Raw genomic sequence first — 13,203 nt, 5'->3', positions numbered from 1 at the left:
CAGGGGAGAGCTGGGATAAAAGGAGCTTGAGGAGCTGCTACCCTCACCGACGTTATGCACATGAATGAGACGCCCAGGGAAAGCGCACGGATGGTGAAGAGAATTCTATTTATGCATTTGCCTTGAAATCAAACAAAAGAACTAAAGATCTCAGAGAGTGAAATAACTCAAGAAGAAGAAATTGAAGACATGGATTGGCAAGGGAAAAATTAAAGCAGATATTTATTTTTTGCAGATGATATGATTTTCCATTTAGAAAATCAAAAAGAATCTGGAAACAAATTACTAGCAATAATAGAGTTGAGCCACGTAGCTGAGCGTAAGCTCCATACGCACATTGCATATACAGATGTCAACTGTGTTTCTGTACATCATCGAGAAACTTTAAAATGTTTCTACCATTTATATAGCAACAGAAACAACAAATATAACGAGATAAGTCTAACCAAAGTTGTAAAGACCTGTATGCAGAAATTTGTAAAATTTTCCTGCAGGATATAAAAGAAAACCTAATAAACTTTTTTTTTTTTTTTTTTTAGGGCTAAACTTTAATAGAATGTGAAAGTTTGAACTCTTACACTTTAAACAAACAAAACCTAGAAATTACTGATTGGTTCAAAACGGTTTAATGGAAAAACTAATCTGTAACAAAAACTTGGCACTGAGTGCGAAGGCTCCACCGTTTGAGCAAAGCGTACAAAGGGTCTTGGGGCCCGGACATTCACAACAGCAGGCATTTTCTCTTCCTCTTCTTGACGGGGGTGGGGGGCGGGGGGGGGGGGCAGGCAGAGAACCACCCGGATAGCTTCATCAAACACTGTCTTGAGGCCTTGCTGCGTGAGCACCGAGCACTCAAGGCATTTGACGGCACCGACCTCTGTGGCCATGGCCAAGCCCTGCGGGTAGGTGATGGGTGTCAGCTCCTTCTCCTTCAGTTTCTCAATCGTGTCTTTATCATCCCTCAGATCAAGTTTCGTCCCCACCAGGATGATAGAGTGTTGGGACAGTGGTGTCGCACTTCAGGGTACCACTTTGCGTGAACATTTTCAAATGATGCAGGACTCACAAGAGAAAAGCAAATTAAGAATACATCTGTTTGTGGATAGGATAGGGGACGTAATTGGTCATAATCTTCTTGTCCAGCTGTATCCCTCAAGCCCAGATTCACTGGTTTTCCATCCACCGTAACATTGGCAGAATAGTTGTCAAAGACAGCGGGGATATACTCTCCAGGAAAGGCATTGGTCGTGTAACTGATCAGGAGGCCATGTTTATAAATTGGAAAACTTAATATCATAACATAATCTCCCTCAATTTATCTAATGATTCAATACAACTTCAATCAAAACTCAACAAGATCCTTTATAGAACTTGTCCATTTGCTTCTAAAATTGGAATTCATTAGAATTGTGTTCTAAAAAAGGAAGGTAGGCTTGCTCTGCCAGGTACCAAGACATTATAAAACTTTAGTAAGGGATGCTGTGTGGTATTAGTTCAAGGGTAAAAAAAATTGACCAGTGGAACAAATAGAATGTTCCGAAACATATCTGTGCACATATGGACCTTCTATTAATGACTCAGGTCACATGGCAAACCAGCAGGGAAAGAAGTGAGTTTTCAATGTGTACCTGGAATAATTGGTTATCCATATGGAAAAAATTAAGTTATACACAGAAAATTAAATTATCCTCTCCAGATGGATTAAGAACTTGTGTCAAAGCAAATATCTAAAGAAAAATTTAAAAATCTTTAGAAGAAAATATAGGTGAGGATTTCTGATTTCAAGGTAGGAGAGGATTTCTTAAAGTACAAAAAGTGCTAACATAAAAGAAAAAGACTGGTATATTTTAATTCATTATTAAAAGCTTCTGTAAGTCAAAAGACAATTTAAATCAGGTAAAAAAAAGTCACAGTATGAGACTATACTTGCAAAACATGACTGACAAAAAATTGGTGTCAAGATTAAATAAAGAACACCTCAAATCAGTAAGAAGAAAGAAAAAAACCCAATGGGCAAAAGATAAAGCAGCTGTTGCACAAAAGGGAAAGCACCTGCAGAGGTCCTGAGTGACACTAGTGATTCAGACATGCATACAGGCTACAGCAAACTACAAGATTGTTTTATTGGCCAAAAGCAAGAAGTCTGATAATACTAAGTATCAACTGACACAGGCTGAAGGGCATGTAATGTAGAACGATCACTGTAGTGTCATCTTATAAACGTGAGCATTTACATGCCCTCTGACTCAGCAATTCCACTCCTTACTGTGTGCCCAAGACAGAAACCTGGGCGTGTCTACCAGAAGAAATGCACAGAAATGTTCATACTGGAAAAGAAACTGGAGACAACCCCAAAGCCCACCTACAGGAGACTGGGTGAATAAAATGAAGCACACTCACATATTGGACATTACACAGCGATGAAAATTAACGATCTGCAATTGAGCGTAAAAGCCGTGTTGGAAATGGGTCAGTTGTCGACATCCCAGCTGTTGCCACGTGGGTCAGGGTGACCTGCCCAGCAGAGCCTTTCCTGAATTCCTGACCTACTACATTGTGAGCGAAGGAAAACAAAATGGAGGTTCTAAGACTCTGAGTTTTGGAGTGTTTCGTTACACAATACTAGAAAACCAGAACTGCATTTTTTACTCTTTCCATAACCTGTGCAAAAGCATCTGCTTATTTTTCCCTACATTTGAATGCCATTCCTTCCAACAAAGTGATTGAGCACCCCACCCCCCAAAATAGAGCCAGAGCTCTGAAAAACTGGGATCACACAGTTCACACATAAACAACAAGCAGGAAAGATTAAGTGGGGGACACAGGAAGCCTGAGCAGCACGTAGGGTGCTGGGTAAGACAGAACCACCCCGCCCACTTTGAAATGATAGCAGGTAGTGTCTGTTGGGTGTGTGCCATGTTCTGGGCACAGTGCTGAGCACCTAGAGTCTGTGAACTCAGTTGAGAGTCCCACGAGGCTGGACTCTATGTCCGTGTGACGACCAGGAAGACTGAGAGCTGTGAGGCTAAGGAACTCATCTGTGGTGCAGCCAGGGTTGGAACCCAAGCAGCCTGGCCCAGAGGCGGTGCCTTTAGCTTTTCTTCCGTGCTGGCATAGACGGCAAGCCAGGAAGCAAGGTGTCCGGGTGTGAGAGCAAAGCGGGAAGTGAGAGAGAGTGGGGGCATCGGGCTCGTGGACCGGCAGCTCTGGCCAGTTTGGGCCCACAGATTGGGAGCCGGGGTCTTGTGCACACACCTGGCCTACAGGAGGGGAAGAACGGAAGCTGAGGTGACTCCTACACCCCTGTGGGGAATTGGATGCACTTCGCACACCTGCTCAGGGAAGGAAGCCTGACCCTACTGTGATTGGGGGAGGGGGCTGTAATCCTCAAGGAAAACCCAGAGTCCTGGGCTTTCCCTTCCTGAGGACCCAGAATCTGGCTTTAAACACTGCCTCCTGGTGTGGGGACCAGAAGCTGAGAAACTATCATGGAGTCTGTTCCTGGGGTGGTGGCACACCCACCCCACGCCCAAAACCTGGCATAAGCGAAAAGAAGGCCACCATGGAATGTCACTTTAACAGTCCAAGCACCATGAAGTTCCACAGCAAATATAAACCTTGCTTGGGATCAGCTAAATATGCACACAGACAGGTACACAGACACCAAAAAAGAGACTATTTCACCGTGAGTGAAATTTTGCTGGCAAAAAAAAAAAAGGAAGGAAGGAAGGAAGGAAGGAAACCAGGAAGATTTGTTCCCTGAAAACTTTAGTTAACTGAAAAATCTGAGAGAAATTATAAAACAATGTTCAAAATGATGAAAGAAATAAGTCTTATAAAAATCAGAAATAAAGAGCAAATAACCAATCACAGTAGATTTAGAAAAGAACAAAATGGAATATTAGGAATCCATTAAATCAAGACGAAAGAGCTGACTGAATAGAGTAGAAAAACTAGTAAAGCAGAAGACAGATCTAAGGAAAACCAGTGGAACATAGTACAGAATGCAGCACAGTTGCGAGACACACAGGTTAGAATGACATGACCCCAGTATACATCAACCAGGGGTTCCAGAGGAGAAAAGAGAGAAAATGAAAGTGATCAGAGCTTAGAATCTTCCACTTTTTATTAAATGTATTCTCAGGTAGAAGATTCTCAATGAATCTAGAGAAAGGTTTTAAAAACATGTAGGTATGGACATCTCCTAGGGAAACTTCAGAACATCAAAGACAAAAAGGATGTTGTAAAAGGGCCCAAGAGGAACAGAATTGTACCTCCCAAGCACAGTGTTTGGGCTATGAGAAGTTTCAAAACAGCAACAAGAGCAGCCTAAAACAACAGGAAAATATCTGCAAGGCAGTGAGAGAAAACATATAGTTGTCAAACTAGAATTTTATATCCAGCTAAACTATTATTCAAGAGTGTGCATGCTATAAAGACGTTTCAGAAACAGCTTACCATGAACTGCTCTTTACTGAAAATCTCTAAGGAAGGTACTTCAGGAAGAAGGAAACAACACCAGACAAAGGAGGAATGGATGAAGACAGCAGACAGATTGGTGACTCGTGGAAATAGAGTGAAATAAGTATCGATGATAAACACTAATTGTGTTAATAATGATTATTTTGGTGATGACAAAATGGAACTGAAATATAAGACAATAATACCATGTAAAATGGAACTGGTAGTGAGCAGGGTAGACATATCCAAAGGTCCTTATAGGGTAGAGAAGGATAGCGATCAACTAACATTAGACTTGAAGTCAAGTATGTGTGTTAAAAAATTAATTGTATTCAGTTGAACAATATGAAATTGCTGCTGTTTGACCAACATGATGGCAATTTCATATGGTTCAACCCAGTACACTGTATAACTTCCAAAGGAGAGTAGAGAAAGTGGAGAAAACTTAACATACCGATGGAGAGCAGGAGAGATAGTGGGGGTCCCTACCCGCCTGAAGGCAGAGGGCCGTCCAGAGTTCTCTTGTGCAGACTTGAATCATCGGGGTGGAGAACGGGTGACCAGCGAGGCGAGGTCCACAGCCCCCAGCCAGGGCGCCTTGTGGCATCTGCTGCCAGTCTTCCTGCAAGTGTACTTCCAGGTCCTGACACACGTCCTAATTGTCAGATGACCAAGGTGCGTGCCAGGCTCTTGAATGCCTTCTTTGGTGGCGTGAAGGTGGAAACACGCATGTCCTCAGTGAGAGGACCGGCACCTAGATTGTACTATCTTGATGTAGATTTATTATTGAAACGATGTCTGCTTCCTATATATAAAATAGAGACCAGTGGTCTTCAAGTTTGAGGACACACATCCCATTAATAAAGGCTGAATATGTGTCTCCGAATCGATTAGGCACCACTCTAATATGTATATTATTAAACTAAAGAAACTAAAGGTGCCTAAAAATGAAAGAAAGAAAAAGCCTCCTGACACCTGGACATTGGCAAGTCTTCAGGAATGTAGGTGAAAGCACCCGAAGAGGGAGGAATGGGGAAACACTGAGCTATTCCTGGAAACCCTGAATTGGCAAGTTTACCCTGGACAATGTCTAAACAGCAAAGTGACTGAGGAAACAGTTCCATGCTGCTGTAAGGTGGGCCATGCATGGCAGACATGGGCCCTGGGGAGGGAGCAGGGCCGGGGGGCTGGGCACAGGGAAAGCTGGGCTGTGAGCTGAGGCTGGACCCAGTGCGCATAAGAAACCCCCGCGGACAAGAAAGTATCACTGTTTCCAATATCCAAGAAGTTCCTACAAATTGATAAGAAAAGGATTTAAAACCCAATAGAAAACTGTGCAAAATATATGTATCGGCTATTAACAGAGAAAGAAATAGAAATGGCAATAAAAGCATAAAAAGATACTAAACCTTATTAGTAGTCAAGAGAAATCAAATTAGAACAATAATGACAAATTTTTATTCAAGAGATTGGCAAAAATTATGGCGTCCCAACATTTATTGCTGGGAAAACTGGGGGGGGGGGGGGGAACCGGCGCCTTCGTATCCCGCTGATGGGAGTTGATACGGATACAACCTAATTGAATGCAATTTCTTAATACCTATTAAGATAAAATATGGCCCTACTGTTTGACATGGGAATCTCACTTTGAGGATTTATTTCATAAAATTAAAAGAGCCAGTACTGAAGAGTCCACGTACAAGTGTTTTGCAAAGCGTCCTGTGGTGGAAACAGCCCGTCAGCAGAGGGTTGTTCCCTGAAGAGCCTGAAGTGTGCGCCTTGCAGAGGGACGGCCAGCTTCCAGGGAGGTGACGGCGCAACGCGCGGTTGAGCACGGGGCACCCAGGTTGACGGCAAGAAGCAGCTCCCACTGCAGACGAGCTTGGGTGTCTGCGTGGCGCCTGCTTCACACGGAGAATGGGTTCCAGCACTACCCCCAGCACACCTGCCACACCTGCCTGGACCCTGAATCACCCCGGGTGACCCCAGGAGGATCACATGCCCCATTTTGTAAAATAAAACCCCAAAGATGCCTTTAAGTACACATGTGTTCGTAGAGGCCTATACGGCTGTGGCAGGGGGTGGGGGAAGCAGACACTTGTTCTTTGTCTTTCTGTGTGTTTCTTTTTCTGGTTACAGTAAACTCGTCTGACATTGGTAAGATGAAAACTGTGAAATTTTAATAAAAGATATACTCCAATAAAAGCCAGAGAGAAGGGTTTATTTAAGGGGATGGTTGGATACACAAGAAAAAAATCTTTCGTGGGAAAAATTCTCTTCATTTACCTTGGACGTTTTCTCTTACAAATGAATCAAAATCAGGCGGTCAAAGCCTACTTAATAAAATACAAAATCCAATTCATAATAAACCTCTTATCAAACTCAGAAGATGGGAGTGATGTAGACTTGATCAAACATGTCTATGAGAAAAGTACAGGAAACACCTGCTTAATGGTCAATGTGTAAAATATCCCCTTTGAAGCCAGGAGCACGGAGGCCGCCACCCACTTACTTGCTCCTTACTTAGCGTTTTAAACGTGTCCTGCTTTCTCCTTGTTTCTATTACCCCCTCTGCCTTTTGTTTGATTCGTCAAATTTTCTTGGATCCACGTGTTCCTCAGTCTGTTTGGAATTATTCATTCTACTCCATCTCCTTTAGAAGTTAACAGTGGGGCCACCTGCTTACAAATGCCCAGGGTTCCTCTTCTCCCTCAAGTTGAGCATCTACAGGATTCCAGGACTAGAATTTCAGTAATTTTTAGCTCCTCTGAACTACATCCCCCAAATTTCGACGTCAATGCCTTCTGGAGTGTTTCTTTTTTTTAATTTTATTTGTTGGCTGCGTTGGGTCTTCGTTGCTGCGCGCAGGCTTTCTCTAGTTGCGGGGAGCGGGGGCTACTCTTTGTTGCGGTGTGCGGGCTTCTCATTGCGGTGGCTTCTCTTGTTGCGGAGCACGGGCTCTAGGTGCGCGGGCTTCAGTAGTTGTGGCGCACGGGCTTAGTTGCTCCGTGGCATGTGGGATCTTCCCGGGCCAGGGAATGAACCCATGTCCCCTGCATTGGCAGGCGGATTCTTTTTTTTTTTTTTAATTTTATTTATTTATTTATTTACTTATTTATGGCTGTGTTGGGTCCTCGTTTCTGTGCGAGGGCTTTCTCTAGTTGCGGCAAGCGGGGGCCACTCTTCATCGCGGTGCGCGGGCCTCTCACTATCGCGGCCTCCCCTGTTGCGGAGCACAGGCTCCAGACGCGCAGGCTCAGCAATTGTGGCTCACGGGCCTAGTTGCTCCGCGGCATGTGGGATCTTCCCAGACCAGGGCTCGAACCCGTGTCCCCTGCATTGGCAGGCAGGTTCCCAACCACCGCGCCACCAGGGAAGCCCCTACAGGCAGGCGTATTCTTAGCCACTACGCCACCAGGGAAGTCCCCTTCTGGAATTTCAATTCCAGATTATTCATCTTTCTTCGAGGATCATACTTATTCAGACTTAATAATACAGTTTACCCATTTCCTTGCTTTCTGGTCCTTCTTGCATCCCACTTCTTTCTCTTTTCTTCCCACTTCTTTTTTTTTTTCCCCCGGCTGAAAAGCATTATCTGTGCTTTCAGGGCAGGCAGCGAAACAACTCGCCTGGAGCCGGCTTTCACAGGAAGGGGCTTTGTTATCAGCCTGTGAGCTCTCGAGCTCAGAGGAAGCTCCCACTTCGGGCCGCTCTGACTAGGATTCAGGCCCCTTTCCTGTGCCTCGACGGCGCCCCGGCCCCTCCTGTCCGCGCACCACCCGGTCCAGGTTATGGAATTCGAGACTAAGGGTCGTATGCTCTCCAGGATCCTAGGGGGTCTCTTCATGGCTTTCTCGGAATCACCGATGCTTTTGGGGGAGTGTAGATGTCAGGCCAGTTCTGCTTTCCCTGTACGTCTCACCTCACAGGCAGCTCTTGGAATTTCCTCTTTAACCAAGCCTCATCCACGTGTGTCACTCTCACACCCACTCAGGATCCGCGTTTTTCTTCAGAGGGGAACCACTGGCCACGTTTCACAGGCTGCTGGGGGACCGCCGTCAGTATCGTGACCCTGCAGCCGCTCGCTGGGAAGCTCCGATCACAGCTTCTCCGTCTCGTCAGCATCCTGGGGCTCCCTCTGCCTAGACACCCCGTGCACTGCTCTGTCCCTCGGCACTGCCTGTCCTGTGGGAAGCAGACCTGGGCCTGCCGGGATCCTGGGGGAGCTTGCAGGCTCAGTCCGGGCAGTACAGGTAGCGGGGGAGACAGTGGGGACAGGAATGGGACTCCAGTTGAGGGGAGGGTCTCCTGGAGTATTTAGCAAATGCCCAGGTCAGAGAGAGAGGGGCTGGCTGTGGTGGGCATAGGGCACTGTGACCGAATACAGGTAGGTGCCGGAGGGTGTCTGCATGACTATCAAAGCCGAGCCCGAGGGTATGAACCCAACGTAGGAACAGGCGGAAGGCTGGACCTCCCTGAGACCCCAGAACCCGGAGGCATTGGGCAGCCCCTGGGGTCTCATCCCAGGTGTGTCACTGCTGGGGCCGGGGTCCTGCAGCACGTGTCCGTGTGCCGCAGCCGCCATGGCTGCTCTGGTGAAAGGGGTCTCCCTGGCTTCTGGCTCCGCGGGCTGTTCGGGCACCTCTCCGCTGTCCAGCTCCAAATGCAGATCTGGCCCCAGCAGGCGTCCCGGCCCCTCCTGCAGTTGGGGGTCCCTGTGCAGGCGGGGGTCCCTGACCCGGCCTCTTTCAGCCCTCTGGCTATCTCCCCTGCGGCGGCCTCGGCCTCTCTGTGCAAGGCGAGCCGATTCCACGAAAGCGGGGGTCTCACATCTCATGGGGTTCACATAAGCAAAGGGTCTCGAGGGCTGGCCTGGCTGCGGGGGTCCGGCTGCCCCCCCAGGGTCTCCGCCTTCTGCACCAGGGCAGCCTGTCTCCTGGGGATGAACACCTGAGGTGGAGAGAGATGCAGAGACTCAGTAGAGGGAGTCTTGGGGGCCGGGGTGGGGGGGCTGCCCCTGGATGGCCACAAGCCTCCTCCAGGCTGGGCACTCCCCACGGGCCACAGCATTCAGCCCTCACAGCTGCCTGGCCAGCCGGGTATTGTAATCCCCGTTGTACTGATGGGGACGTGGAGTCTAGGTTCACCAGAGAGATTCAATTTGAATAAAAATGACAGCCCCTGTCCTCGCTGCGCTAAACTTAAATAGGAGAGACAGACAGAAGCAAACAAAACCAAGTAACGGCGCTGACGGTGGAGGGGCAGGGAGGGCAGAGAGGCTGGGAGCCCGGCTCCCCGAGTTGAAGGACACCTGGGCAGCTGAAGGACAGCACGACACGAGGGGCAGCTCACCAAGGCCTCCTTAAGCTGAGCCAGGCTTGAGTTTACCCTGCGGTCCAGGGAGAGCCATTGAAAGGAAGGCAGCAAGGGCATCACAGCTGGACTTGGGGGGCAGGGAAGAGGTGTGCCTGGAGCAGGGGTGCTGGGAAGGAGGGGCTGCAGCCTCGGGGGAGGCGCGAAGGGGTCGGCGGCCGGTGGTGACCGGGTGACCCGTCTGTCTGCAGGCGCCCTCCTGCCCACCCTTTATGAGCTCCTGCCCCACCCCTTCCCCGGCGGGAGGGCATGAAGCCTTTCCCGAGGAAGAAGATGCAGGTTTGGACGACAGAGGTTGAGCCTCATGATGCTAAGGCGTTTGGGTCATCCAGGTGGGGGCCTGGGCTGGAGCTGGACTTGGGGTCACCACCAAATGGGTTAATTTTTTTCCTCAGTTCTTGGCTAGGAAAACTGGGAGGTGAGGGTTGAGAGCTGGGTGCTCCAGTGAGAAAAAATAAGCCAAGAGAGAAAAGGACACCAGATAAAAGAAACAGGGCATAGAGTTCCAGAGGGGGATGGGATTCCCCAGCCGATGACGAGGCGGGGGGTGGCAGGGTGACGGCTGGGGTGAGACTGCCAGTCTAGGCTGGAGCAGGTTGGAAGGGGGTGAAGTTGGTAGAGCACTTGATTGGGTGTGAATTTAAACAATCACGGAAGAGTTTGAGAACACTGAATTTGCAAACAATAGCCCAACTACTAAGTCCTGGAAAATTCAGAAGAGGGGAATTAACCCTGGGGCACAGGATGTCTGCGCTCAGAGTAACGGGTCCCTGGCAGGCGGGCGGGAGGTGGGGCCGGGGCTCCAGTGTGGAAAGTGAGGGTGGGCATTATGCTGAGAACTCGTGACCGGCAACCACACACTCCTTTGCTGGGAGGGAAGACCCTGCGTAAAGCCTAACTGGGTAAAGTCGGCAGGAGCGGAGGCGTTTAGAGAACAGGAAGTAGTGCTAAGAAACAGAGGAAGACCCTGCGTAAAGTCCAACTGGGGAAAGTCGGCAGGAGCGGAGGTGTTTAGAGAACAGGAAGTAGTGCTAAGAAACAGAGGAAGACCCTGCGTAAAGTCTAACTGGGGAAAGTCGGCAGGAGCGGAGGCGTTTAGAGAACAGGAAGTAGCGCTAAGAAACCGAGGAAGACCCTGCGTAAAGTCCAACTGGGGAAAGTCGGCAGGAGCGGAGGCGTTTAGAGGACAGGAAGTAGCGCTAAGAAACAGAGGAAGACCCTGCGTAAAGTCTAACTGGGGAAAGTCGGCAGGAGCGGAGGCGTTTAGAGAACAGGAAGTAGCGCTAAGAAACCGAGGAAGACCCTGCATGAAGTCTAACTGGGGAAAGTCGGCAGGAGCGGAGGCGTTTAGAGAACAGGAAGTAGCGCTAAGAAACAGAGGAAGATGGTCGTGTCTGGAGGGGAAACTGAGGCGAGGGCCGCTGTTCTCCACAAAACGCCTTCTGTGTCATGCAAGTAAACACCGAACGTAGAGTCAAAACTGGGGAGCACTGGAAAGGGGGTGAGGGCGTCTCACGTACCTTGATTAGTGGCCATTGAGCGAAAGCGCTTGGAGGGTCTCTGCTCCTGCATGAGGAATCTGCCCGAGAGAGGAAACCGGGTCAGTCCGGGGGCCCCAGCCACCCCTCCGCACCCCCGCATCCACTGCACGCAGGCGGGAGCCCGCTGGGTCGGGCTGGCGGCAGGGGGACACGGTGTCTGGAGGGAGGGGTCTGGGGTGACCCGTTAAACTGTTTTCAAAGAGGAGCCAGTAGCGGTTGGCCTGGAGGAGGGTTCACTAATTCATCCCAAGTGCCCGGACGAGGTGGGAGAGACGAGATTACCTTGGGCCGATTGGAGGAGCTTTCCCTCCCCAGAGGGAAGAGGGAAGGAAGGTGGGGAGCAGAGGTGGGGCGAGGCTGTCTGGGGAGCTGGCCCTGGCCCTCCCAGGGCACCGGAGGCTCTGCCCCCGGCTGGTCATCCAAGGTGTGCCCATCCCCCCGGGGTGCCCGGCACGTACCTAGTCTCCCTGCCGTGACTCTGCGGCTGGCTCTGGGGTCTGGAGACGCAGAGCGGCTTCCAGGAGACCCTTCCGGGAAGAGGGGCCTGGGCCTGAGGCGCTGGAGTCCAGGGGTGCCCGCAGTCACGGCCGTCGTCCTGAGGGCAGCCTTCAGAAGAATCTCCCGCAGAGCAGGCTTGTCCTCTCAGGGGCCCTACAGGAAACTCGCTGCTCCTGAACCACCCAGGCCCCTCTTATAAGTCTGTCGGGATCACCCGTCGTGATTGGATAGAAGTAGGGCGGGCCAGCCAGCTTAACCCAAGAAGAGTTGATTGGGTTCCAGTTTTCTGCTGCCCAGAGACCCCGCCTTGAAGAAACGGGTTCTAGGCGCAAGGCGGGTTGATCTAATCATTACAGAAAAAGGCAGGATTGTGATTGTGTTAAGTGACTGACAGGAGGTTTGATTAGGTTTGGTGGGTGGGGCAGGTCTTCAGGGAAAGCACCCAGGGTGGGTGTTTGGGCTGGAATTGGAAGGATTAATGGACTCAAGCCAGGCCGAGGGGGGAGGGGCACGCACCTAGGCTCCAGGTAGGGGGGAGCCCCACCTCCACGCCGGTCCAGGCGGGGTTAGACAGAAGGGGTGACGGAGCCCACCCAGGTTCCAAGCGCAGTGGAGATGCCGTAATGGGACACGCTGGCCGTGAAAGGGGAACAAACTGAGCGTGTCAGGGGGCCAGGAGGCTGCGCGGACCTCTGGGACGGAGGTGGTGTCTGATGAGGTGGGTGGCAGGGGGTGGCAAAGGAAGACGGTCCACAGGTAGAAAGACGTTTACAGGGGAAAGAAGAACCAGAGTCGGGTGGTCCGGACACACCCTTAGGGGGAAGGAGTGGGTTTATTTGGACGGAAGTCGTACCAGGGTTCTGCCCTGAGTGGGAAGATTGCGAGCTTGGTTCCTACACATTGGGTTGAGAGAGATTTGAGCCACCAGGTGTAAGGAAGTCAGTTGGCAGTTCTGGGGTTGGGAGCTCAGAAAAAAGGTTGAGACTGGAGACCTGTGCATGAGGTTCCCTCCACAGGCGTTAAGACGGCGGGTGTGAACACGGGAGTCCAGGAAGAGAGCCTTGCAGGCACGGGATGGGAACCGTAGTGTTGCTTTAAAACGTCTTCCAAAATTACTGTATAAATAATGCAGTCCCACTGAATCCCAATGTTATGTTTGTTTCTTTTCTCTTTTTTAAAAAAATCAGCTTTTTTGAAGGACAGTTTAGACTCGATAAAATGCATCCTTTTTACACACACAGTCCAGTGAATTTTGGTAAACGTATCACCCTTGGGTAACCATCACCACAATTGAGATACAGAACGTTTTCATCACCTCAGAAAGTTCCCT

At 49.7% G+C, this 13,203-nt stretch overlaps 1 protein-coding gene and 1 pseudogene across 1 annotated transcript; both read right to left on the bottom strand.

The window, feature by feature from the left end:
• Positions 1 to 721: 721 nt before the first annotated feature.
• On the bottom strand, positions 722 to 1,297 carry LOC118904312 (annotated as a pseudogene).
• Positions 1,298 to 8,794: 7,497 nt separating this feature from the next.
• PRR20G (proline rich 20G) lies at positions 8,795 to 11,931 on the bottom strand. The gene is made up of 3 exons (XM_036870208.1): positions 11,834 to 11,931; positions 11,355 to 11,413; positions 8,795 to 9,411 (listed from the first exon to the last, which is right to left on the bottom strand). Exons 2-3 carry the CDS (start codon positions 11,404 to 11,406, stop codon positions 8,795 to 8,797), a joined length of 669 nt encoding a protein of 222 aa, XP_036726103.1. The 5' UTR covers positions 11,407 to 11,413; positions 11,834 to 11,931.
• Between the last annotated feature and the right edge of the window lie 1,272 nt (positions 11,932 to 13,203).

Source organism: Balaenoptera musculus, chromosome 11, assembly GCF_009873245.2.
Source record: "Balaenoptera musculus isolate JJ_BM4_2016_0621 chromosome 11, mBalMus1.pri.v3, whole genome shotgun sequence".
Taxonomy (NCBI): Eukaryota; Metazoa; Chordata; class Mammalia; order Artiodactyla; family Balaenopteridae; genus Balaenoptera; species Balaenoptera musculus.
Note: the sequence above shows the minus strand (reverse complement) of the source record. Positions and strands in the feature narration are given on the sequence as shown.